The sequence below is a fragment of the Canis aureus genome, chromosome 35 (genome assembly GCF_053574225.1).
Source record: "Canis aureus isolate CA01 chromosome 35, VMU_Caureus_v.1.0, whole genome shotgun sequence".
Lineage (NCBI taxonomy): Eukaryota > Metazoa > Chordata > Mammalia > Carnivora > Canidae > Canis > Canis aureus.
In genome coordinates, this window is record NC_135645.1 from 13,962,002 (window position 1) to 13,989,509 (window position 27,508).

Consider the following 27,508-nt stretch of genomic DNA (forward strand, 5'->3'; position numbering starts at 1 on the left):
TTATTTCATTTCTTCCGCTCCCCCTAATGTCTGATGCGGGAATGGGGGTGTACGGGCGGCCTCCGGGTCTACACCTGTAAAATGCTTTTAAGTAATTCCGAACTTCCCCGTAAGGAAGCCTCAACACAAGGCAGACTCCTACCCTCTTCGGCGAATCTGACTGAGTAGGACTGGGACGGAGCCTCCCCCCGCCCCTCCCCGGGGGATTCGGACCCGCGGCCAGGTTTCGGTGACCAGGGACTGGACGACCGTCCTTTCCAGGCCACTGGATTTGGTCCACGATTCGCGAAGGCCCCGCCCCTCGCCCCGCCCCCACGCCCGCCCGGGCCCCGCCCCTCGCCCCGCCCCCACGCCCGGCCCCCGCCCCCGGGGCCCGCCCCTCGCCTTCTTTCTCCCCCCGATTTCCTCCCTTCTCTCCTCCCTCGGTCGCTCCGTTAGGTCTCGCCCAGCTCCGCCCTTCCGAGCCCCTCCCGGGCCTCCCAAGATGGCTACGGTGCTGGCGGGCCCGGAGCCGTGGAACCGCGTGAGAATCCCGAGGGCGGGGAGCAGCAGCGTGGTCACCGTCCGGGACCCCGACGCCGCCCTGAGTGAGTGAGGGGCCCGCGGCCGGCACACGCTTCCGGAGGCGGTGTCCGGCGGGCCCGGCGCACGTGCGCGGGGGGCGGGACTTCCTGCGCCCGCGGGTCTCTGGGAAGGGGCGCGGGGCAGGACCCCGCAGAGGGCTCCCGGCGGCCGGTGATGCCGGCAGCCCCGCCGGGCCCGTGGCTCGCTCTGGAGTCGCTCACTAGACCCACGACGCCGCCCGCACGGCCTGGCCGGAGCCAGCCCCGCGCGCAGGGGGCGAAGAGGCGGTGCAGCTCGCCTTGGGCAGGAGTGCTGCCCGGAAGCCCTGTGCCGCGGGCCGCCAGCCGCCCCGTTCGCCCTGCAGGCTGCGCTGAGCTCCCACGAGGGCGCCGGGGCCGCCGCCTTTACCCTGCGATCGTTCAGGCCCCCGGGTCCTTAGCTGTGAAACGGGGTTCGGGGCAGCCCGGGGGGTGACCCTGGGGACCCGGGATCGAGTCCCGCGTCGGGCTCCCAGCTGGAGCCTGCTCCTCCCTCTGCCTGGGTCTCGGCCTCTCTCTCTGTGTCTCTCATGAATAAATAAATAACATCTTTAAAAATCAATCAATCGGGGTAAGTCCTCCGACCTCTCCCTGGCTGTTAGCATCTAGTGATGTTAGGAGGGGAGCGTGCTCCTAAACCAAAGTGTTTTAGCCATGGTACCTGTTTTTAGGCAGGAGGGCCCAGTATTGGGAGCTTGGCTCAGGAGCCAAATTGGGTTTGAATCCTGGCACTTCGCTCTGCGGGCGCGGGCAGGCCGGGGGTGTCGTGTAACCCTTCTGTGCCTCGGCTCATTTTCAAGTGCAGGTAAAAATAGTACCTGCCTCATAGGGCTGTTTGGAGGAAGAGTCACTGTTATAAAGTGTTTGGAACAGGGCCTGTACGGTGAACAGACCCTCAAGTGATAGCATTAAGTACAACCTATCAAATCCTCACACCCATCTCACCAGCCACCCAACCTGTGCAATGATTCATTTTGCCTCTTCTTCAATTCAAAAATTCTTTAACAGGATTTCTGTGAGGCCTGGAAATTCAGCAGCTCCTCAGAGCGGTCCATTCTGGTTTCTTAGAGTCCTGTTCTACAGGAATCCGTCTTTGTATTACATCCATCTGGGAAGCTGGCGCCATCCTTACTGCCACGGAGACATTAACTCCAGCTTCTGCTTCACAGCTTTTGAGACTAGGAAGCCGTTCCTTCCTCCTGCTGAGCACCCCGTGTTCAGTCAGGCATTCACCAGTGTAACTTGCAGTTGCCACAGTGGTTTCTCTTTTCTGAGTATATCCTTACCTAAAAGTAGTACCCGCATACAGCACCTTTGCTTTTAAGAATAGGAGTTTATCCATTCTGTCTTGCTAGGGGATTTTTTTTTTTTAAGATTTTATTTGTTTATTCATGAGAGACACACAGAGAGAGGCAGAGACACAGGCAGAGGGAGAAGCAGGGTCCCTGCAGGGAGCCCCACGCGGGACTTGGTCCCGGGTCTCCAGGATCACGCCCTGGGCTGAAGGCAGGGCTAAACTACTGAGCCACCCGGGCTGCCCCTAAAATAGGGGATTTAGACAAGTTTATAACACATACCCCACTGTCAAGGTACTTAGGTATAAGTATATACCAAATGATTGCAAAGTATTCATATGAAAGATTAATAAAAATCATAATAACAGGATACAAAGACACTAACAGATGCTCTCTCAGTGATTTCTGGACTTTTATCTCATCGGCCACCATTTTCTATCTTCTCACTTAGAATTGTTCATTATGTTCTTATAGTTAAGTTGTTTGTTTTTAATCCACTTAATAAGGAAAGATGTTCCTTCAGAGTATTTTTACATAATAAACTTAATGTAGAGATACTTATTAAGTCTTATTAATATCTCTGGTTTAGACCTCTGTGTTGCAGCTGTAATTAGAGAATGCGGTCTTGTTACACTGTCACTGAAGAGCCAAACCTTAGATGCAGAAACAGATGTGCTATGCGCAGTCCTTTACAGCAATCACAACAGAATGGGGCGCCACAAGCCCCATTTAGCCCTCAAACAGGTAAGGAGGCAGCCTTGTGTTAAAGACTCAACATGTTTACTTGATGAAAATGAGATCACACTGCCACCTAATATAATACTTTGTTATTTAGGGAAACTCAATTACTTGTGATTCAATAGATCTTTAGTCCACAACTGCCTGTGGACTTTCATTTTTGTTTCCCCGGAAAGCATTTCAAAAACCAATTTATTCAGAAAGGAACCATGTTTAATTCTTTCTCAGTCTTGTTTCTAGTGGGTAATTTTCATGAAAAGTTTTCTTCATTATATGTAATCTGTAATAAATTACAGTGCTTTTGCCTAGTTCACAGATACAGTGATTTGAGCAAGACAAAGTGTTGGATTAAGAGAATTTTCTGAACACAATAAAAATCCTGAAATCATAAAAACAAAAGTTGTGTGCTGTGGGGCACATAATCTAATCAGTAATATATTAGACTGAATGGTTATATAACAAGTTATGGAAAGTGGTTTCCTATAATTTTTAGAGTTTAAGACAAAATGGGTCCTCTTTGTTAGGGACTACATCATATAGTCAAGTCTAAGCTGGGTTCCTTATAAGCTCATTCATTCATTCACCTTATTCATTCTGCAGGTATTTTTTTTTATAACTTTCTATGTGCCAGGCACTGTGCTTGGTGCTCAGTATACAGGGGTGAAAAAGACAGACATGTTCTCTAACCTCACAGATTTGTGCTCTCTGGTTAATTTTCCACTCCTATTACCTAAAGCAAAAGAATGGAGATTTCTTCATCAAAGAAAGATCTGGGAGCATGGTCTTTCTCTTAAGTTTTCTTCTCTGGGGCAGCTTTTTTTATCTCTGCACGAGTCTTATAAAACCACACTTGAATGTATTTCATGTTGAACATACAGATTGAACCTATTTTTTCCTTCTGGCTTCCAAGCTGTAAATAATTATTCAATCAGAAAAATTTGGTGTTTTCTCTGCTTCTTCCTTTTATTTGGCTCTCCCATTCAGTCAACTGATCAGTCAAAACTTCCTCTGCATCTAGACCCATCTTTGAGTTCTGGCTGCATCTTCTTTTTTCAGACCTTGTCAACTTTCAGTTGCCTTGCTATCCTAAGTGATCTTTCCTCAACTCCAGTCTTTACTATACTCTGGCATATTCCATATGCAAAGCCAGGTTAATCATCCTAAAAAATAGCTTTGATTTTTTTCTAATGGTTCTCCTGAATAAAGATGAAACCTCTTAGCTTGACTTATAAGATCTTCCATGATCTGGCCTTTTCAGTTTTCTTTAGCTCAGGCTTCTCTCTCACTTTCATATATTTTATATTCTAGGCAACCTGAACTCTTCATGAGTTCCCCTGATCACCATGTTCATTTTCTCCCCTGACTTTTGCTTACCTGGTCCTGTATGTTTAGAATGCCCAGCCCATCTGATGCCTGGTAAAGGCCTTCCCATCCTGCAAGTCCCATTCCAAGCCGCCATCTGGCATTGATAAACGTCTTCCTATGGTGTAACAGGAGGGCATATTGTGATAATCTCATTTTAAGTTGCATTTTTTGATTATTAATATAGTTAACTCCTCTTTTATGACTGTGGGCTATTTGGGATTCCCCTTTGTGCTTCTCTTATGATATTGAGTATGGTCTGCATGTGGCAGTTATTTGTGTACAGTTTGTGCTCCCTACTATAGGGAATGTGTTTTATGCTGCTGCAGCTACTATCCCCATTCCTACTACTGCCTTCTATCTATTTAACATTTCACTATTTACACATTACTGTCATCCACTTGACTTTTTTCTCCCTTCAAGGAAAGCTAAGTAGTAGAATTAGCATGCATCCCTCTAATGTTCCCATACATACAGCACAGAAAATAGTCTTGATTCCCCTTTCTGTATAATACTTTTGGTATATGAAGACTGTTCTTAGGTTGTTTCAGTTCTCTTTGCCTTGCTACAATTCTCAAAATTATTTTCCCTTATTTGTTTTGAACCATAGCTCACATACTATATTTCCCAAGTTAATTTTACCATCTTGGTTTGTCAATACTTCTCTCAAAGTATAGTGTCCAAAATTAAAAACTGAAGATAGGTGCTAACCTCAAAATTTGAAGATTGTTGCCTCCCTTGTTCTGAAAACTATGCTGTTATCATAGAATCAATTCTGAAAATTTTCATTAGTATGTATGTGGCTTTGGCAAGATATCTTTGCTAGTATCAGTGCCCCATTCAGATTTTAGACCCTCAAAATCCAGATGCAGTCCTGTACATGCCCTTTATGTGGTATTTCCTGAGGACTATAGAATTCTTACCACATTTTGCATAATGGATAGCTCTTACTTTTTTTTTTTTTTTTTTAAGATAAAAATGCTGTTAGGTGCCTACTTAACACTGTGCTAAGTACTGAGTTAGAGTGGGGGATAAAATAGATGAAATATATTGCCCTCATGGAGCTTACATTGTAGTTGAGAGGAGAAAGACCATCAGTCAATTAGTCAGTTGATCAAATGTCAGATGGTGGTAAGTGCCATGAAGAAAAATAAAGCAGGAAAAGGAAGAGTGCTGAGGGGATTGCAATTTTAAAGAAGGCATATCTTTTATTTTAGTATTTAAATACTTTATATGTCTTATTTTTACTACTAGATTTTTATAACAAGAGAATGAGAAGTATCTTATATACTACTTTATTTCCTAGCATACCTTGGAAATAGTAGATGTTCAGTATGCATTTGTAAAGTGATTTGTAAAATCTGTCACTTGCCTCATTTCTGTGGCCATTTACAAACTGTTGAAATTTAGTAATTAACTTACTATCTTGTTTTAATAGTTTGAGAATAATCTCGTATTTACTTTGATGCACTTTATAGCATCAATCACATCCTGGCATATAGTAAATTCTTAGTTATAACTTGAGACATATGTTTGGCTGGGTTAATTTCAAATTTTTAAGCAGGAACAATTGCTTTTGGGGTAGACTACCCTAAAATAAAGTTATTCTCTGGTGTTCAGTATATTTCCATACTTTTAACTTTTGCATTTCTTTGCTTTCCTGGTCACATCAATGGCCATGTCTGTATTATATGAATTTGAGCTGCTCTTCCCCTCTCAGGTTGAACAATGCTTAAAACGTTTGAAAAACATGGGATTGGAGGGTTCAATTCAACATCTGTCTGAGTTGTTTTCTTCCAAGTAAGTGGTCCAGATGCTTTCTGATGGGCTTTGTGGTGGGTTGGGAACTCCTGGTCTTCAATATGATCACCCTTTGGGGACTTTTCTTTGCCTGGTGCTGGGATATAACCCAACAGGGGAGCTTTACAAATTTTGTTTTAATAAGGGGCACCTAGGAGACACCTGTGTGGCTCCGGGGTTGAGCTACTGCCTTTAGCTCAAGGCATGATCCTCGATCCGGGATTGAGTCCCACATCAGGCTCCCTGCGAGGAGCCTGCTTTTCCCTCTGCCTGTGTTTCTGCCTTTCTGTGTCTCTAATGAATGAATAATTACATCTTTAAAAGAAAAAATAAGGGACACATGGTTTTTGTGATATTCTCTCCTCAGTGGGAGGGACTGGCATGACAGGGGTAGGGTTGATTATATTGAAACATTATTACATAATCTACCAGTCATTGTTGAACGTAACTACTTCAAATTGAGCTTCTAGCTCATCTGCACTTGAAAACTGTACTTTACAATTGATGAACTTTAAGAATGAAAGTAACATTCTTTTCCATTTTTGTGAAGCAAAAACCAGCCAGTAACTACCAAAGCATGTGTTATTCCCAGCCAACCAGTGGTCGAATTGGTGCTCATGAAGATTTTGGGAGCCTGCAAGTTGTTACTTCGCTGCTTGGACTGTTGCTGCAAGACATTTCTGTATCCTTAAATTAACTAAAATGCTTTCTTCTGAATTGGAATTGTTTGGATATACTTAATAGTATTTCTGTTTGAAAGCTAGGAGGTTTGTAGAAGTTATAACCTATTAAAATTTTGCTTCTTGGCCTCCTTTTCCTAGGAATTGCCTGATAGAGCCATTGCCAGAGACTGCCAGTCTTCATCTAGCACATATTACCCTAAGGGCATTGACAGAAATTCTTAGTCATAGAAGCTAAATAATGAGAGCTCTAGCAGAGTGCATATTATTTTATTTTTTTTTAAAGTTTCCATGACTGAAATAGAACATGTTTAAAGCTGAATTTCTTCAAGAAAATTCTATTTCCAATCTGTTTCTTTCATAAATATAATTTATAAAACCCAAATTACTTTGGTTTTGTTTTCCAACTTTAACTTGATTCTCCAGCTTGACTGTGAAACATCTAGGTTTGCAAGAATTCATTATTTTAAACCTTGTGATGATTGGGCTGGTGAGCAGATTTTGGTATGTATGTATGTACAGACCTTTGAAATAATTTTTTTCATCTAACTCAGCCTAGGTTTTCTTATTTGTTTTCCCATGGGATGTTAATGGTGTAGGGGTTGCATTTCTTCACTTGATCAGAGTTTATTTGGGGTGGATTGGGAACCTACGTGTTTGGTCAGGTCTTTGATGTCTTAACCTGGGTTTCTCAAGTACTATTTCCAATCTTCTTGTTTATTCTGCTTATTCTTAGAGGTAACGACATTAGAATTACCAATAGCTAACATATTATTCTTTTCTGTAATAAGGACAGCTTTAATTTTTACTGATTATAATAATAATACATGCTTTATTCTTTTCTGTAATAAAGACAGCTTTAATTTTTACTGATTATAATAATAATAATACATGCTTTATTTAGACACATTCCAAAAGAATAGAGAAGATGTGAAGAACCTGAAATTTGCCTAAAATCTCACCACCTAGCTAAAACCATACATAAGATGTTGATGCATATCCTTTGAGACATCTTTCCATTTAGTACTTTATTTAGTTTTAAGTAACATTTTTTTTTTTTTTTCTGTTTGGGTTAGACTAATCTGACTCTGCAAATATGTGCTGGAGCCTTTTTTTTTTTTTTTAAATCTATAGTGGCAGACTGATACACATTTATTTTCAGCTTTGAATCTGTTGTAGATATTACATAATTTGCAAATTATAATTACTGGCTAATTCATGACTTCCTATGTTTTTTCCTAGGGTTCTCTATAAAGGTATTTTGAAAAGGCTGACCTCTTTATATGAGCCATTGTTCATATTGCTTCAGGAGGTCTCTAGGATTCAACCACTGCCTTACTTCAAAGATTTTACCTTTCCTTCTGATATTGCTGAATTTTTAGGACAGCCCTATTTTGAAATCTGTAAGAAAAAAATGCCTACAGCTTTTGCAGCTAAAGGAGTAACTAAATTGTTAAATAAACTGTTTTTAACAAAAGAGCAATCACTGATGTCTAACAAAGAAACTGTGCTCAGAATTTCCAAAAAAGCTAAAGAAATGAGGATCAGTACACAGAATACTGTGGATCTTGGGCAGCCAATAAAGAGTAAGAAAATCATCAAAGGTAATTTGCTTTGATATAACACATACTCTTAAAATTCTCTTTATTTCTTTTGTAGTAATTTGGCAAGAAATATCATATACTTAAGAATTCATTGATTTGAAATAGTATGCCTAAGCTTTTGTATCTGCGGTCTCTCTATCTCTGCAGAAAAGTCATCAGAATTTGACGTGAGAGTTTTCTGCAAACAGCTGAAACACAAAGCTATGCAGGTTTGTCTGGCTTATAATTACTATGGCTTATGAGTTCTGCTGATGTGTAGAGTAGATGCCACTTAACCAAGGGCAGAGATCGAATCTTTGTTTTTATCCCCAGCTCTTAGTTTAGTGCTATTATAGTTCCCAGCCTATGCTTCTGAATGAATAGAAGTACTCCCAGGGGTCTAAAATCAGGTTATAGAATGCTTTTAAAAACATTCTATTCAGAGTTCACTAGAATTTTAAAGTGTTCCTAGGATCCATTATAGGTGTGGAATATATTAGGAGAATAAGCTTTGGGGGCACCTGGGTGGCTGTTAGTCAAGCATCTCACTCTTGATTTTAGCTCAGGTCAAGATCTCGGGGTCCTGGGACCAAGCCCTGGGAGTTGCACTCTGTGCTCAGTATGAAGTCTGCTTGTCCCTCTCCCTCCTCCTCTGCTCCTGCCCCGCTTAATCTCTTTCTTTAATAAATGAATAGAATTAAAAAAAAAAAAAAAAAGAGTATTAGCTTTGTGGTCAGACAGAAATGGTTTTAGTCCTGGCTTTAGTTGTGACCTTATGTAAGTTTCTTGACCCGCCCACACCTCTTTTTTCTAATATAGTATGCACCTCATAGGGTTATGTAGTTTTAATGCATGTAAAGTGTTCAGCAAAGAGACTGGAGTATGGTAAGCTCTTAACTGATGTTAGATGTCATTAGCTACTGTCATCATTGTTACTGTCATCTTCATTTTTTGTCACGAGGTTTCTCTTTCCCAGTTTAAGCTTTAACATGATTCCTCTTAGTGTCTCTCACCCTCTTTCATGTGGTAACTACTTGACTTATTACCATCTGTCCTTCTCAGATTGTTTTCTCCTGGTTTTCTGCATGGATTATTTCTTTTTTTCTATTTAAGAACTCTTAATAATTTCTGATAAGTCAGAGTACTTTCTTGAATGTTTACAAGGTGTCTAGTTTAGATTTATATTCTGTCCAATATATGAGTTCCATCATCATCATGATAGTCATAATAATACTAATACATATATTTCATTTACTCTTGAAATGCTTTGCATGTATTATTAGTTCCTACAATCCTTACAAAAGCCTTGTAAGGTTGTTGCTGTTATTATTGTTTCCATATTTCAGGTGAGAAAATCGAGGCCTGGATAGGACAAGAAACTTGCTCAGGCATACCACAAATACGGGGCAGAGTTGGGATTTGAACGCAGGCAGTTTGGGTTCACAGTCTTTGTTCTTTACCATTATATCAGTCCCCCAAATCGTTTTCTCAACTCTGTCTCTAGAACTATGGCTCTCTGATCCTTGAAAGTTCTGTAGTCCCATCCAGCTGTTCCTGGGTGAGCTGGTTGTGAAGCAGTTTGGTTGGTCAGCAGCCCCTATTCATGACTAGTCACTACCACAGTTTGAGCAATTAGCACTAACAGGCTCAGCTTCCTTTTAAGGTCAGATTTCTTTTATCAAGTCAGCAGTACACAATATTGATAGGTCTCTACTTTTATATTTTCTTTTTTTTTTTTTTAAGTTTTTATTTATTTATTCATGAGAGACAGAGAGAGACACAGGCAGAGGGAGAAGCAGGCTCCATGCAGGGCGTCCGACGTGGGACTCGATCCCAGGTCCTCAGGATCATGCCTTGGGCCGAAGGCGGCTCTAAACCACTGAGCCACCTAGGCTGCCCAATATTTTCTACTTTTTATGTTTTTCTTGAGAGTGAGAAATTTGGAACAACTTTTGAATGAAAGATAAAAGCAGACCTAGTTAAAAAAAAAAAAAAAAAAAAGCAGACCTAGTAAGTGGCACATTTTCATAAACAACAAAAGTTGATACAATTCAAACTTTACTTGACAGAGGGGGGTTGAAAAGACAAAGGTGCCACATCAAACGATGGCTGAATTGGAAGTGTGTTGCTCAGTTAAGCATTTTCAACATACATTCAGCATCATTCCTGTCTTAGTGCGTTTTCAGTAACATTTATGACTCATCATTGAGGAGTAACTCAGGGTATAGAAGTAAGTGACAAACAAATTTGTGGTAGTGTATTAGTATCAAGGAAAAGGGCTCTTCAGAGATTATTTTTCCTACCAGATGGGCTTTGACCAATATTTATTCATGTAGAGTTTCATTCTTATGTATAGGTTAAATAGATATCTGTTAGAATATTTATATTTTCTGTCTGAATTCAGTTATAGATAGGACCTTTGCTGCACAGAGGGGAAAAAATCTTGTGTTAGGAGTGATGGGTAAAAAATTAAGATTTTTAAGACAAAGGAAAGCACAGTGAGCTTTAAGTTTTCCTTCTTTTAAAAAGACATTTTCTAATTTTCATAGTCAACTTTTCTCTGTTGTTATATATTTACAAGTCAGTAGCAAATCCAATATACTTTTCTCACCTTTCCATATTTCAGGAGACTAAAGGTTCTCAGTCAAAACTAAAGGCAACCAAACATTCTCCTCAGAAAGCAACAGGAACTCCCAGTGCCAAAAGTTTTGTGCAAAGATTTCGAGAGGCTGAGACTTTCATTCAACTTTCTGAAGAAATCCAAACAGCGATTTTATGGTGCAGGAGCAAAAAACTCAAGGCTCAGGCCTCCTTTCTGGGTAACAAACTTCTTAAAAGTAACCGGCTTAAACATGTGGAAGCTCAAGGCTATAGGTAGGTATATACTAAAAATTATATTCCTTTACTTTTTCTGTTGTTACTTAGGGCAAAAGTATATATATTCAAGTCAGCTTTTTAAAAAATGGAATGTCCAGTAGCCCTAGAGGGGCTAAGAGAAGGATCTATTCAAACTGCAATTTTGTTTGCTTTTGTTGGGTACAGCTGTATCATTGGGAGGAAGAAAGTTAACTTGGTTAATTGGATGTATTCATTTATATTCTTCACCATTCCATGTGTTCATTCAGAAAGCCTTAGGAGTGTCTATGGCATGCTAAGCCTGGGGATAGGTTGTGTAAGACAGATTTAATCCTCATGGAGCACTAGCTCTAGTTCTCACTCTAGTAGGAGAGAGCCAGTCTGCCCACCTCGTGCAGCAGGATGAGGGTGTGAGAGAAGTGTCTGCCTCTTACAAGGACACACACCAGACTCTGGGTTTTGGGTCAGGCAATGTTCATTCATGGGTGCCCAATTCTCCATATATTGATTTCTCCCTTTTCCTGATTTAGATTCGTAGAACTGCTTAAGGATGTGAGCCAGTATTACTTGAAACATAACAATGAAGTTAGACACTTTAGGGTTTTATATTTTTATTGAGACACTAATAGATGCCTGCCCATGGTAACAATTTTCGACAGAAATGGCTCTAAAGATCACAAAAGCAAGTTTTGATTAAGAGCTGTAGGAGAAGTTAAGTATTCCTAAGGAATGAATGAATTGTTGGAACTATTTCTACATTAGAGTCATTTAAAGATCTCTAGCATCTAAAAAGGATCTATTCTAGGGTGAAAACTCAGCCTGAGATGGAGAAGGGGTAGATGAGATACAGATAATATATTTTAAGAGTTAATGAGAATGGTAACAAAGTGGTATTTGGTTAAACCTTATTCCCTACCCCACAAAAATACTGCTCTTTAGTACTGCCCTGTTTTGCTGCTTCAGTATGTTATATATTACAGTACATTTTAAATTTACTTAATGTCCATGATAACTCTGTGAAGTAGGCAGTAATACTCCCCATTTTGTAGCTGAGGACATAGGGGATTTTTCTCAGATTGTTAACAGCTGGAGATCTAGAACTCAATTCAGATCCTCTGATTCTTCCGTTTTTGTTTTTCTTCTATTTCCATTTCAGTTAGGAAGTACGCTTACCCTCTTCCCCACTTAAAAATCGTCACTTACAGTAAGACAAGAAAAGTGTTTAGAAACTGATCCTCCTGAACTACTACATTATAAAGAGCTTCCTCAAAGTTACATATTTATTTAAAAAGGAAAAAGGGGAGGGTGACAGGGCATAAGTTACAGACCCATGCTAATCTTTTGAAATCTATCACAGTGAGGCAGTTAGCAAGGCACTGATGTACCTTATCACCATACCTTATTCAGAAGCAAAACACCTAAACTAATCAGCTATTTGAATTCTGAATTCCCCAACTTGAAACGACGTATGAGTCACAATTAGGGTAGCCCAAGGTGTAGGTGGTCTATGTCAGCAGCTCTGTCTTCTCATTCTTAGATAAACTCCCTCCTCCACTTTTATTCCTTTCCACTTGTTCATTCTCAGCTACAACATGAAGTTGTTTATCCAGAAACGCATTACTGCATCCAGGCAGATTGTTCTATTTGTGATATATCCTTTCCCCAGCTCCACTATTACGCTATGAACTTTAGCACTTATCAGGGAAAAGCTGTGACACTGAAGTAAGGAGGGATCTCACCATTCAGCTGTCTTGGTAGGCAGTTGTAGGAGCTACTTTATGTTGGGAACGTAATGGGGGCATACTTGGCTACACCCTGAATCAACAGGGAAGCTCTGCTCTGAAAACACAGATTTGGGTTGAAGCTCCTATTTTCATATTTTTTGTGATGATTCTGGGGTTGTACACTTGTAGGCATAGGACTTGTAGATAAATTGTGTACTTTTCTTTTGGGAGTTGGTAAAATAGAGACAAAAGTTTTTGAAAATGTTTTTCTATGTCTTAATCCCAGATTTTTCCTTTCTCTTGCTGTCTTTTAAAGTTTGCCAAAGAAATTAGAATGCATAAAAACCTCTATTTGCAACTGCCTTCTTCGTGGCTCAGGAATCAAAACTTCAGAGCGTCTTGTGAGACGAAGAAGATCTCAGAATAGATTTTTACTGGGACAGAGGAAACCGCAGAGAAAGTTGCAATTGACTCTTTCAAAAGAAATTCAGCAGTCCCCTCAAGGGACTCAGAATGCTACAGATAGCAGTAAATGGAGACTCTCACACTGTACAGTTCATAGAACTGATCTCTACCCTAATAGTAAGCAACTCTTGAGTAGCAGAGTTTCAGACCCTGTCATACAAACTAAAAAGAAACAAATTCATGAAAACCTTATAGGAAGCAATGAAAATGAAACTGATTCATGGAAAATGATGCAAATGGACAAACATAATACATCAGGAACCATTAAGGAGACAGATGACATTGATGATATTTTTGCTTTAATGGGAGTTTAGATGCTCAAATATGAGTGCTCACATTTAAGTGTTTAACAAACTGGTCCAGTTTTCTGCTATTTTACGTGAAACTGCTAAAAAAAAAATCTGCAAGGACTTGGAAGTGCTAAGAGGTACTCAGAGAGGAGCTTCTTTAGTATAACATTGTACAGCAGTTCATTTCCGTTCAATAAACGTTTATAGTAACTGTCATTTAACTGACAAGTATTTGACTATTAGTCAAATTTTGACTTTTAACTTTGTACCAGGGGTTAAGATGAAGAAACTACCATATCCTGTCTTTGAGAAGCAAATATAATTCCTTGATTAAAGCTGGTGGATCCCTGGAACAACAGAATTAAGAACTGAGTGAATGAGTGAATAGGTTTATAAAAACCTACTCTGTGCCTTCAGGTATATGGGGAGTTGAGTGGAGTGGGAAATATCAAGGAGTGCTTAAAAGGTCACTTTGGTCTTACTGGCTCCATTTGTAGGTAAAGTAAATCCACCGCTGAACACTGTTTGTAGCTTCCAATGCCTGTGCTATCTTGATTACATATTAGAATCCATCATCACAAGGGACTAAAAATTTTGCCACTAATTGTATTATCAGGGAGACTGGTCATGCCATTAGTTTACTTCATTTGTTCACTTTATCTCACAGGAGGGCATCTCACAGGAGAATTTACAGAGTTCTCCAAAAGTTTTTGGCTTTTTGTTTTGTTTTGTTTTTGGTTTTGGTTTATTTATTTGGGTGCTAGTGACAGATTCTAAATAAACTTTTTCAAAAAGGATGTAATGTGACATGTGGTTATTATACCTGAAATACAACAGGAAAACAAAGTAGAAATAGATGAGAAAGTCAAATGAAAAAAATAAAACTTAGCTGACACAAAATAGACCCAGGAGTGAGGTCACACATAAATTTATAATTTAGTGCTGATGCTGTCATCTGACATTTGTATACTGTTAGCACTGTTGCTCAAGGCAAATCGTATGTATTTTTGAATGGTCTAGTTTACTAGAATTAGGTCAGTAAGCTATTTGTTAAGAAGTCTGTAGCCTTAAGTTTTATCTTACATGTAGATTTATAGAAAAATAAAACAGTGCCTGGTATGTACCACATCTTTTCCTTGGCCACCATCACTCTATTTCCTTTCCATTCTTTATTTGGCCTATTCTTTCTGTACATTTTCCTGCTTATCTATACTAGGGGTTCTCATACATTGTGCTGTTTTGAGAATCACTTGGTGGGTTGTTTAAAAATGCAGATACCTTTCTGAAGAGACAGATAAACACAGCCAGGGGATGAGGACAGAAGCCTGCATGACCTCATGACCCTGAGATCTAAACCCAAGCTGGGATCAAGAGTCAGACTCCCAACTGACTGAGCTACCCAGGTGCCCAGAAGCCTGCATTTGTAACAAGGAGCTTAGATGATTTTGATGCAAGTAGCCTGCGAAGCAGAGTTAAACACTGCTTCAGCTTCTTTCTTTCCTGAAGCCTTGCTAAACATCTTGATTTACTTCAAAGTCCTTAATTTCTAGTCACTTTTCATTGTTTATATTTTTCCTGTCTTCCTACCAAGTGGTAGAAGCTACTTGGTGCCTTAAAACATAGATAATACTAAGGAGATCTCATGACCAGTCTAGAAATAACCATCAGCTTCTATGATTCTAAGATTTAAGGTCCAATCTTGTTTCTGCTTTTACTTGCATATGACTCCAGAGTTAGGTTCCTGGGGCTTAGACTGCTTCATGTGAAGTGGCATTATAGTTCAAGGATCATAAACTCTGACAGCTGAAAGAGACTTTGGAGATTATCCCTCAGTGGAAAAACCAGTGTTCAGTAAATTGTCTAAGGAGGTAAAACTAGAAAGCCTTGTACTTCATTAATGTTCCTTTGGAGTAAATTTCTTCATCTCCTCCTTCTCCCCTACTCTAGATCAGCTAATCTTTCCAAACAACTTAGAATTCTAATGTTTTAAATTTTAAAAAGTGAAATCTGTGATATACAAACCATATATTAGTAGTAAATTAGATTAGAAACTTCTGTTAGTGGGGCACCTGGGTAGCTCAGTTAAGCATCCAACTCTTGATTTCAGCTCAGGTCAGGATCTCAGGGTTGTGAGATTGAGTCCCATGTTGGGCTCTGTGATGGGTATGGAACCTGCTTAAGATTCTCTTTATTCCTTTCCCTCTGTTCCTCACCCCACGCCCCAAGCCCTCCAAGAAAACTCCTGTTAGTGTGTTATCACAGTGAATACTGTATTTTCCTGCCCTAGTAGCATTAAAACACTCCTCTCATTCGTAAGAGCACTATGCTGAGGCCTCCCATTCTAAATCCACTTAGCTTTTTTACTTCAGCCACTGCTGTGCCAACCAGTTTCCAGCAGGAGTGGACAACTGCACTTTGCCTCCTGTTCCAGAGACCCCTCACTTCCTGCTCCTTCTGACAAGTTGCAAAAACTACTTGGCACTTAGGCATGCACAAACTGGAAGAATTGGGGAGAAGGCCACTTCAAAGACAACTCAGAGGCACATTTCCTAAGGCTCCTCTTCTAGAAGGTCCCTCAAGATCAAGACTAGTACTTATGTGATGTCTGACTCCTCCATCCTTGATTGACTCTCCTTCCTTCTGTTTCCTTTCTTCATCGCTCCTGTTCCCTGGAATCACTTCCCAAATAAATGATTGAATGCAAACTTTTGTCTTGGACTCTGCTTTTAGGAGAACCAAGGCTAAGACGAGCAGTAAAGTAACACTGGCAGGCAAAATGATGACTTCTAAGATCATTCTACTGTTACCATATATTTTACTTTGTGAATACCTAAAGTTTTTTTTTTGTTTGTTTGAGCTTAAAACACTGCTGGTTAGAACAGACCAGTGCTATCAACTATGAAAATATATTCATAATTGAATTTCCCTAAAAAACCCCAAAGTTGTTTTACAGCCTTAAGGTTTTATCTGGGGCTACTGCAATAATCTTTTAATATTCACTCTCAGTTTGAAAAGCTAAGCCACTTACTTACATGAATAGGTCAGTAGCATCTTCATAAAAATCTTTTCTGTTAACTTTAGCTCAAAGGAAGGCTTTATCTTTCCATTCTGAATCTTACTGTACCAATTCTAAACAGGCCGATCAACTTTTTTCTCGCCTTTTGCAAATACCAGTTTTCTCAAAAAAACTGGTTTTTGGATTTTGTCTTTCACTAAAGAAAATGTTTTCTCCTCTAGGACAGAAGGTTTTCTGTGATAAATCTGAGGTTTGCTGTTTCTTGGATTGGTTTCACTTTATAAATCTGTAAACAGATATATTTTACACATATAATACCATTTTAATCTCTATAGCTTTGCAAATTATAAATGAAGGGCAGAGAAATCAAGTAATCTGCCCAAGGCCCAACATAATAAATATTAGAACTGAAACTTAAATTCTGGTGTTCTGATTCTGAATCCTGTGTTCACCTGAAGGTGAATGACTCCAGCCTCATCATGGACTGACTGAAATTTTATCAAGAATATTATTTTATTTTCAGGTAAGGACTCAGAAAAAAGATAAGTTAAGGCATTGAGAGGAGCATTTCTCTTCCATCTCCCTATAAGTGCTTAACAGAAAAGTAACCCCTTTATTAACTATTCCATTTTAATACTTAAATATACATAATAAACATTGTCTTTAAAAGGCAAAAGCCCAATAAAAACACAGCAAACCATTCTCTAGGTAGCACTAAATAGGTTTCCTATTATGGATTTCTATATGCTCTTGTTTGCCAGTTTGTTAAAATAGGAACATTGCTAAAATAGGAACTGTTAAAATAAAACAGTATCTGTCCTAATGAATAGCATAATTTATTATTTATAAACTTCTTTTTCCCAGCACAAATTCATTCTTGGTTTGGGAAGATGCAGGATTGATTGATTGATTGATTGATTGATTTATTGACTTCATTTATTTATTCATGAGACACACACAGAGAGAAAGAGAGAGAGAGGCAGAGACACAGGCAGAGAGAGAAGCAGGCTCCATGCAGAGAGCCCGATGCGGGACTCGATCTTGGGTATCCAGGAATCAGGCCCTGGGCCAAAGGCGGCGCTAAACCGCTAAGCCACCCGGGCTGCCCAAGATGCAGATTTTAAAGTTAAAATGATCCTTCTGCAAATTAATAGGTACACAACATTTAAAACAATGCTGAAATTCTAGGTGTTCAACTCTAGTTGGCATAAAGGATTTTGAATCTTCAGCTAAATTAGAGGCCATCAGTCTTAAGATTTCCTGTTATATTTGCAATAAAGCATCTCAACAGATGGATTCCAGAATAGGTCACAGAACTGTGAAAAGAAAAGAAAAATTTTCTTCTTTACTTCAGATGTAGTAACGTATCTGAATTCATCTAACTTAAAAACTCTTTTAAAACTCTTGAGTTTCATATATGAAATAATGTCTTAATTTTTCCTCTCTTCTGCCAGCCTCTTCTATTTTAAAAATGATGATCCATATTCTCAGAATCCTAAAAATTTCACCTTATCCACCAATTTGCCTTTTATTAACCAGATTAAGTTTTTTATTTTTGAGGTAGAATTGACACATTAGCTTCAGTTGTATAACATAATGATTAGATACTCTTATATATTGTGAAAAGGTTGCAGTAAGTCTAGTTAACATCTGTCATCAGGCCTAATTTTTCTTTTTCTTACGATGAGGACTAAGATTTGCTTTCAGCAACTTTCAAATATGCAACACAGTATGATAGTCATCATGTTGTACATTACATTTCAACGACTTATTTTATAACTGGAAATTTGTACCTTTTGATCCCCTTCCCTGTATCCCCTATCCTCCATCCTCCACCTCTGACAACCACCCATCTCTTTATCTATGATTTTGCTTTTTTGTTGTTTCCCAAATTCCACATATAAGTGAGATCATATGGTATTTGTCATTCTCTGCCTGACTTACTTCACTTAGTATAATCCCCTCAAAATCCACCAATGTTGTCACAAATGGCAAGACTTCATTCTTTTCTATGGCCGAATTATATTCCATTGTATATACATAAACACTACACTTTCTTTGTCCATTCATCTATCAATGGACAGTTAGGCTGTTTGGTATCTTGGCTATTGTAAACAATGTTGCAGTGAATGTGGGGGTGCATATATCTTTTCAATCAGTGTTCTTGTTTTCTTTGGATAAATACCTATAAGTGGTATTTTTGGATCATATGGTAATTCTCTTTTTAATATTTTAAGGAACCTCATATTGTTTTCCATAATGTCTGCAGTGATTTCATTCCTAACAGTGCACAAGGTTTCCCTTTTCTCTACATTCTCACCAATGCTTATTATTTGTTTTTTGTTTTTTTTTTTTTTCCTTTTTGATAATAGCCATTCCAATAGGTGTGAGGTGGTATCTCATTGCAGTTTTGATTTGCATTTCCTTGATGGTTAGTGATGCTAAGCATCTTTTCATATTTTCATCTTCTCCTGTTGGTCATATGTCTGCTTTCTTTGGAAAAATATCTTCAAATCCTCTGCCTATTTTTATTTTTTATTTTTTTGCTATTGAGTTATAGGAGTTATGTAATAAGCCCCTTATCAGATACATGATTTGCAAATTCTTTCAGTAGGTTGCCTTTTCCTTTTGCTGATGGTTTCCTTTGCTGTGCAGGAGCTTTTTTACAGTTCAGTGTAGTCCCTTGTGTTTATTTTTGCTATTGTTGCCTTTGCTTTTGGTGTCAAATCCAAAAAATCATTGCCAAGTCTGATGTTAAGTGTGTAGGTTTTCTTCTAGAAGTTTTATGGCTTCTGGCCTATTTTGAGTTAATTTTTGAGTATAATATAAGACTGTAATCGAAGTTTCATTCTTTTGCCGACACCATTTACTGACATTGCCCTTGTCCCACTGTATATTCTTGGCTTGTCATAGTGACCATTTATGTGTGGGATTATTGGTGGGCTGTTCTGTTCCACTGATCTATGAATCTTTTTTGTATGCCAGTACTACTTTTTTGATTACTGTAGCTTTATAATATAGTTTGAAATCAGGGAACATGATACCTTTCAGCTTTGTTCTTTCTCAAGATTGCTTTGGCTATTTGTGGTTCCATACAAATTTTAAGATTGTTCTATTTCTGTGAAAATGTCATTGGAATATCTTCTATTCTGCTTTTTATTTCCCAGACTAAAAGTTTTGATCTTTTTAGTTTTTTTTTTTTTTGACAAAGACTCAACAACCTTAATACTTTAGACCTTTTGTTATTTTTAAAAATTATCAACCATTATTGTGTCTATTATTGTCTACTCATCTTACTATATCATCTATATGCATCCATCCATTTGACAGCTGGAAGTGACCACATGGTTTCTTGGGATACACGGACTTTTTTGAATACACTATGACTTTTATGGATATAGGAATGGTATATACCTGTATATAAAACAAGTAAAATATTTTCTCCTGTACTCCTGATTCCCTTCTTGATAAAATACAGCATTTTAAGCTTTTTGACCAAAGCTGTCTGCTTGAGAACAGCCCATAATGATTTCTGGGTTATAAGTGAAGTTTAGCATTTAAACTTTTGCCTATAGCCTTAAAGGCCAACATTTGCTGGACTGTACTTCCACCTTTCTCCTACAAGGATCATATAAGAAGAGAAGGAAATAAAACCTGACATATTTTATAATAATTATTTCGTGAACAGGCCAAACTTCTTTCTGGAGGGATGGACTAGGACTTGGTCATGAGCATAAAACCAAGGAATGTGTTTAACTATTTTCTGAATTGGGTTTTGAGAGCTACAGAGTATAGCCTGCCAAATTCCTGTATGTGGTCCCTATGGTACAGTGAATGCTGAAGTTCTTGAAAGTCACCAGGCTTCTACACCTCAGGTCTTAGACTTGTATGGCTTCTGCAGTACTTTGGTCACTTATGGTGAGTACAGAGGCAGCAGTGATTCCAGGACCATACAGCAGAGAATGCTGACATATCTAAAGAAAGGATTATCTCTAAAAAGTACTGAGAATCTGATAATCTGGGTTGTTGGCCTAACCATGCTACTTACTGACTGATTTTAGGCAAAAAAGGAAATTAACATTTATTATATGGCTGTGTGTACATCGGTCACAATACATTTTATTATTCTCTAACAATCATATTTTTACTAGGGAGAAAACAGACTCAGAAAATGAAGTAAGTTGCTTTAAAATCTATAGCCAAGAAGTAAAGATTTATTTATCCATGAGAGACACAGAGAGAGAGAGGCAGAGACACAGGCAGAGGGAGAAGCAGGTTCCATGCAGGAAGCCCAATGCGGGACTCAATCCTGGATCCTGGAATCAGGCCCTGAATCAAAGGCAGATGCTCAACCATTGAGCCACCCAGGCTTCCCTGTTCTATTTAAACAAATATCTCTCTGCAACTCCACTTCTTTGACTTACAAACATCCCTAACTAGGCATAGGGATGTTTACTCTGAGGACCAGGTAAGTGTTATGAATGATGTAGTGACGTAACCACCCCAAGACCATCTGTTTTCAGATAGCTCAGTTGTTATTAATGTCGAGCCACAATCCAATCTGATTGGTCTGATGACATATAGCTCAAAGCAGTGTGGAACTACTGTTAGATCATTCCCTTGTTTGGAACACTATAATTCTATTAACGTAGGTCAAGAAAACACTGTCAGTTTTTTCCAGCCTCACTGAACTGTTAATTCATATTCAACTTATAGTCAACTAAAGCTTAATTTTTTCCCAATAAATGCTGCTCTTAAGCCACAATCTGTCCATCTTATGTTTGTGCTGCATTTTTAGTGAAGGTCTCACTTCCTTCTTATTAAATAGTTAAAAGAAACAGCTATTGGGGATCCCTCGGTGGCTCGGCAGTTTGGTGCCTGCCTTTGGCCCAGGGTGCCGTCCTGGGGTCCCAGGATCGTCCTGCGTAGGGCTCCCGGTGTGGAGCCTGCTTCTCCCTCTGCCTGTGTCTCTGCCTCTCTCTATGTCTATCATGAATAAATAAATAAAATCTTAGAAAAAAAAAAAAAAAAGAAACAGCTATTGTTCTATGACAATGCTCAGGGTTCTAGGAAGTAGGATTTCACTCCTGCCTGTAGGAATCTCCATTGTACAGATGGGACACAGACAAATGAACAGGATAAATACCTGAATGAAAGTCAAGGGAGAAGAGCATTTTGTAGAAATGAGTGAATGAAGGATTTTGACAGGCATGTTCATAATTACAAACAATTTAAATGTGATCTGGATTGGTAGGACCTTGAATAACTGATGAGGGGACAGTTTCATATAAAACTGTTACTTGGTTTCATTATTTCTCATAGCAAATACTATAGTGCCTTCCATAAAGAAGTTAGAGTAAGAAAATCGTATGGAAATGGTACTGTATCTTTGCTCTAATACAAGGCACTTACTACATCCAAGGTATATGCTCAAAGTACAAACTCATGTTTCATCACTAAACTATATCAAATATCTCAAAATTGCCAGCTCGAGAAATAACCATTCTGTCTGCTACCAATGCTTAATTCTAACTTATGTGAAGCATTTCTTTTTTAAAGAAAAATTTTTATCCCTCACAGCCTGAATAAGGTTTCTTTCATAAAAATAATGTAGTTTTTTTTGTTTGTTTTTGAAAGTGAGAAAAGCATGGCAGTATCTTTATTGTGGCTATTGTTTAGCTGATTTTAAAAAGTAAAAAGTTTGGGCAGTCCGGGTGGCTCATGGTTTAGAGCCGCCTTCAGCCCAAGGCGTGATCCTGGAGACCAGGATCCAGTCCCACATCGGGCTCCATGCATGGGGCCTGCTTCTCCCTCTGCCTATGTCTTTGCCTCGCATTCTGTGTGTCTCATGAATGAATAAGTAAAATCTTAAAAAAAAAAAAAAAAAAAAAAAAAGGAAAAAGTTTTCACTTCCGCTGTGGTCTAGGGTTGAGCAAGGCTGAGGCAGAAAGAGAAGGAAGATACCTACAGGGAAGATCCAGCAAAAGCCTGCAGAAAGCAGACAAAATAGAGGGAAGAAAAAATAAAAGTGCTGATGGGTTGTACCAATAAATCATGGCTACGTGTGTAGTATTCCAAACTCCTCTTATTTTAAGTGATACCTCAATGGAAGAAACACTATATAATATATAACAAATACAAACTAAGAAACACTATGTATATATTTATGTTTTATATGTATTTATATATATATTTTTATATATGTGTATCAAACACAAAGGATGTTAGTTACAAAATAAATCAAGTCTTACCTTACAGGAAACAACTGAGGAAAACATCCTTGTGTTTCACTCTCAACAAATTTTTGGATCTGAAGCACTTGTTTTAAAAGATGTCCCTTGGAAGATTTGTCAATTTTTGTTAATACCATCTGTAAGAAAACAAATATTTAAGCATTGGAAATAAAGATCTTTTTAATATACAGTTTTACACACTTTAGCTATCTAGAGAGAGAATGAGGGCACAGGAGGAAGGGCAGGGGGAGGGAAAGAGAAACCTTAGCTGACTCTGGCTGAGCACAGAGTCCCATGCAGGGCTCAATTCCACAACCCCAAGATCACAACCTGAGCCAAAAACAAGAATTGGACACTTAACCAACTACGCCACCCAGGCATCCCTAGCTACAAATGTTTAATAACAATTAGGTGACCTTTGTAAGTTTCTTAATCTCTCTATACTTATTTTTTCATCTATAAAATAAAAGTGACACCCCCAAAAGGAGTTACCATGAGGATTAAATGAGTTAATGCATGCAATGTATAAAGCATATATGATGTGTTTGCTGTTTAATGGTGCTTTTTTTTTTTTTTTTTTTAATGGTGCTTTAAATACAGAGAGCCATAATATCTTGGATTCAAGACCAGTGAAAAGGACCCTTGAGCCATATTTGCAATTGACATAAAACAAATGTTTCATGCAATCACTATATATGTTAACTAAGATACATAGTATTATTGGGTTGATCCATATAAAACTGCCAACTTACAATCATTTTTGACCAGGAAATAGTTCTGCCTTAAATATAATAATATAATGGAAAACTAGAAATCAGGCTATTTGTATCTTATATCCACTACAATTATAGGAATGATTACAAAATCAATTAAAAAGTAAAACTTTGATCTATCAATTTTCCTGGGGAATTTCTATAAAATTAAATTTCCTGAAATAATAACCTATGCTTTTCAGTTATAGAAAATGTTAATGGCAAAAGGAGTGAGAGGCAGAAAGTTTGTGGTTTCTAATGACTTGTGAGTCCCTCGAATTTGGAATCTTTCCTCATAAGAGCAAATATGCTGATATTTAAAAGGAGGCATATTTTTTCTATCACAACCTCTTTTCCAAAGAAGAAAGTAATATTTCCTTAAAGTTAAAACTGAGGAAAATATATGATTTCACAAATTGGTATCTATGATACCAAATTAGGAATACTATATCACTTAATAAAACCAGTTTGGCACTATTGAGTATTTTCTGCTATATGAACTATAATCCAACCTTTGGCTCCTCATACTAATTGTAGTTCTAGTTTTTGCTTCACAGGGCTTTTGCAAATCCCCAAATTCCATAACCACAAGAACACAAAAGTGTTGCTGACTAGCAACATGGTTGGATTTGCATTAAACTTTACTGATACGTTTTAGTGGTCTCCTAACTTTTTTTTGAAACCAAGTTATAGTCAATGGGTTCTTCACTTTTCCTTTGGAACTCTGGGGTGCTATTTTATCTGGAGAACTCATGAAGCAAAGAAAATATAGATACTAACCTACTAAGTTGTCTATTCTAGGACAAACAGAAAAAACAGAGGTACGATATTCCCAGAAGAAATTTTCTTTTCTTAAAGAATGTAAAAATCCTACCTGTGTATGCTGGAGCCAGCTATTTTCTTGAAATGATTCTTAAACTTCAAAAACTAGCAAATTTTTCAGTTGCAATTTCATTGACATTTTGGTAAGTACTATATGCAAACTGCTGTTAAAAAGCCACTAACATGTTTTAGACAAGTATTTATATTGCCATTAAAAAAAAATGAAAGGGAAAAGCACTTCAGAACACTAAAAGAACAGTTTAAAAATACTTTGATTATAATTTTGAAAACCTAACGCTGAGAGAAAGAAAAGAAAATAGAAGTACCATAGAACTTACCTATTAAAGGCTGATAAAAAGATTATTCAAAAACTACTCTTGCAGAGGTAAGATCTGCTCTCTCACTAAAGAGAGAGCAGGCACACACACACATACACACACACACAGACTCAAGTGCACATGCATATACACAAACTGGTATTTCCAATAGCAACCATAATTCAAAAGAAATACTTACCACATAAGGTAATGCAAATTCTTCACACATTCCTATGGCAATATTGTCAGTTTTTTGAATTCCAACAACACTATCCACTAACAAAAATGTTCTCATCAAACTATAAGAATGCAGAAATAAAAATTAATGACAATATAAAATATACTCATTCATTTCTCCCCCTGACCCTTACTACGCTAAGAAATTTTTCCTTTGGATAATTTTCACTCCAAAATTTAAAGATTTTTTTAGGCAAAAGGAATTCTCGGTTCACCAGAAGTCCATCCTACAATCCAATAAATCTCAATGCTGTTACTTTCAATCACTACATTTACTAAATATTAATTTATTTCAATAGCAAGTATTGGACCTAAGATCCCCTGCCAAGGACTGGACACAAAGATGAGTGAGTCTCTTCCTTTAGAAGCTTGAACTCTAGTGGGAGAACAAGACATGACCTCAATTACCTATAAGTTATCAAAAATATGTCTAAATTTTCAAATATTACTTTAAGACTAACAGGTAAGAGAAAACAGACACATTATGTTTTGTATTTTTTTGTGTAAATATTTCATCTTAGTTTCTATGTAAAGCTATAACAAGCAAGATACTTGCAGATACTTCTTTATACTTCAAAAGTTTGTTTTATACGTTGTGGTAATGCTTGAAACATAGAACTGCCATTTGACTACCTATGGAGACAACAAAAGTAACGTTTATAGATGATGTGGTGTCAGAAGTATTTAAAATAGGGCAGCCCTGGTGGCTCAGCAGTTTAGTGCCGCCTTCAGCCCAAGGTGTGGTCCTGGAGACCTGGGATCGAGTCCCACGTCGGGCTCCCGGTGCATGGAGCCTGTTTCTCCCTCTGCCTGTGTCTCTGCCTCTCTCTCTCTCTCTCTCTGATGAATAAATAAATAAAATATTTTAAAAAAGTATTTAAAATATACTGAGGTTTATTTATTTATTTATTTAAATATACTGAGGTTTTTTTAAATGTGGTAAATACCACAACATAAGAAAATTAATGAACTCTGCTGAAATACATTTATAGTCTCAATTTAGAAAACCCCTTGAATTTAACATTAAGCTAATCTATAGGAAAAAAATTAAGCAAGCATTATATACCTTGGCCCTAAATATTATATTACAGAATATTATGAGAGTAAAATGTACTTTCTAAAAGAAGTCACTTGCTAATGTGAAGTCATAATGTGGAGAATGTTAATGTTCCATTAATGAAAATGTGCTTTTGGATTAAACTTATAAGAAAATTTTTTCCTTACTTCCTTCGTTCTTTTAGATAGGTTTCTACCATGTCAACAAAATCTTCAGGAGCTCTATAGCCATAACCTGGCATGTCCACCAATGTAAAATATTTTCCAACTTTGAAAAAATTCATTTTCTTTGTGTGTCCCTGATAAAATAAATGGAAAAATAAAAGCTTTCTTAAAATATGTCCTTTACATGTTTAATGACTCAAAATATTTTCTATTCAATCAGCAAATATTTATTAAGAGCCTAAGTGTCCTGAATATAATCCTAGCTGTGCTGATGATGATACAGGAAAAGATAAAAGAGAAGTGGATAAAAGAGAAGTGGCTGGAGATAAGCTTAGATGACACTACTTCTTCCCTCCAATTCATTCTTAAGAGAATCTATATGACTTAGAAGAACTTTTGATTAGGAATATGTACCCAAAATATGTTGGGAGTCTTTTCATTAGCTCTCTCTCTCAGTGAAAAGTTACCTTGTAATGGTGTCACGTATTAGTCAGTATTCTCTGATGAATAATATATTTCCACTTTAAAGAGAAATAAATTATGGCACAGATTGGTTAAACTAAAAATACTTACTGCCAGTCATATAGGTTTTCATAAAACCTAGATGCAAAACCTGATAGACTACTGCTTCCCTAGAATCAGCATGTTTTGCATGTTTCATTAGATGGTTTTAGTGCTTTCATTAAACCATTTTTAAAAAGAATGTACAGCACTATAAAATATATGTTAAACTAAAACGATGTAAAGATGATAAAAAGTCAGGGTCTCGTGTCCAATGGCACTATTAATCAGAAAGCAAAAGATTAAGATAAACAATTTAAAAAGTAAATTGTTTGGAATTAGAACAAATATTTTCAGAGGAATGTCAAGAATACATTTCTTCCATTGTCCTCTCAAAGCAGGAAGGCAACCCACCCTACCTAGAAATGAGAGGTTAGCTGTATTACTTGGTGAGACAGAGAAGGCCTAAGGATAGGAGGTTTAATGAATTATAACAATCATTAGCATCAGCAATGGAGCCAGGGAATCAACTATATGAAGAAATGGGGAGCAAGAGAAGACTAGTGAAGCTTCATGGAAGGGTTCCAACGCAAGGAAAGGGGGGGCAGTGAGCCGTAGGTTAGTGGGAACGTTTGCCATGGATAGATAATAAGCTGAGGGGAACTAGGGCTGAGTTTTAGGGACACGGTATCTTAGATATTGGTGGTGTGCATTATTGAGAAAGAGTAAAGGAAATTTAAAAAAGGACAGAAAGCTACTATAGCAAACTGGGTGGGATAATCTCATAATTTGGCCCTGGGTAAACTGAGGTCTACCTAATATATATATGTATATGTATGCAAGTATCTCTATATCTTATCTACATCTATATATAAAGAGAGAAGGGGTAGGAAAAGAGAGGGAGAAAGAAGTTAGCAAAGTATACAAGATTATAGGAGAAAAAAAACCACTTCAAAGCAGTTTCCTCTAAAATCATTCATTTGGGGAATATAAAAAATAGTGACAGGGAATAAA

General features: G+C 37.9%; 2 protein-coding genes across 14 annotated transcripts in view; one reads left to right on the top strand and one right to left on the bottom strand.

The window, feature by feature from the left end:
* Positions 1 to 27,508, bottom strand: part of GTPBP8 (GTP binding protein 8) — a 75,665-nt gene that overhangs the window by 44,945 nt on the left and 3,212 nt on the right. For 2 of the 7 annotated variants that reach the window (XM_077884011.1, XM_077884008.1), the window contains 4 exons: positions 25,997 to 26,127; positions 24,735 to 24,834; positions 22,663 to 22,781; positions 1,892 to 4,115 (listed from right to left, as the gene is read on the bottom strand). In XM_077884011.1, coding sequence (XP_077740137.1) covers positions 3,983 to 4,115; positions 22,663 to 22,781; positions 24,735 to 24,834; positions 25,997 to 26,127 — 483 coding nt within the window. In that variant the 3' untranslated portion in view covers positions 1,892 to 3,982. Of the gene's footprint in view, positions 1 to 1,891; positions 4,116 to 4,880; positions 10,036 to 17,329; positions 17,728 to 22,662; positions 22,782 to 24,734; positions 24,835 to 25,996; positions 26,128 to 27,508 lie in introns of those variants that run through there. The other 5 variants (XM_077884012.1, XM_077884009.1, XR_013372335.1 and 2 more) reach the window with 4 other exon arrangements.
* Positions 380 to 16,100, top strand: RMP64 (ribonuclease MRP subunit p64). Of its 7 annotated transcripts, none has more exons than XM_077884002.1 (9): positions 380 to 587; positions 2,487 to 2,641; positions 5,718 to 5,797; positions 6,348 to 6,479; positions 6,904 to 6,981; positions 7,720 to 8,081; positions 8,229 to 8,290; positions 10,687 to 10,934; positions 15,765 to 16,100. In XM_077884002.1, the coding sequence occupies exons 1-9, from the start codon at positions 485 to 487 to the stop codon at positions 15,946 to 15,948; spliced, it is 1,404 nt and encodes a 467-aa protein (XP_077740128.1). In that variant the 5' UTR covers positions 380 to 484; the 3' UTR covers positions 15,949 to 16,100. The 7 variants fall into 7 exon arrangements, with proteins under 7 accessions (XP_077740128.1, XP_077740126.1, XP_077740133.1 ...); XM_077884000.1 differs by lacking the exon at positions 15,765 to 16,100 and adding an exon at positions 12,957 to 14,192 and having other exon boundaries at positions 382 to 587; XM_077884001.1 differs by lacking the exons at positions 380 to 587; positions 15,765 to 16,100 and adding exons at positions 826 to 1,177; positions 12,957 to 14,192.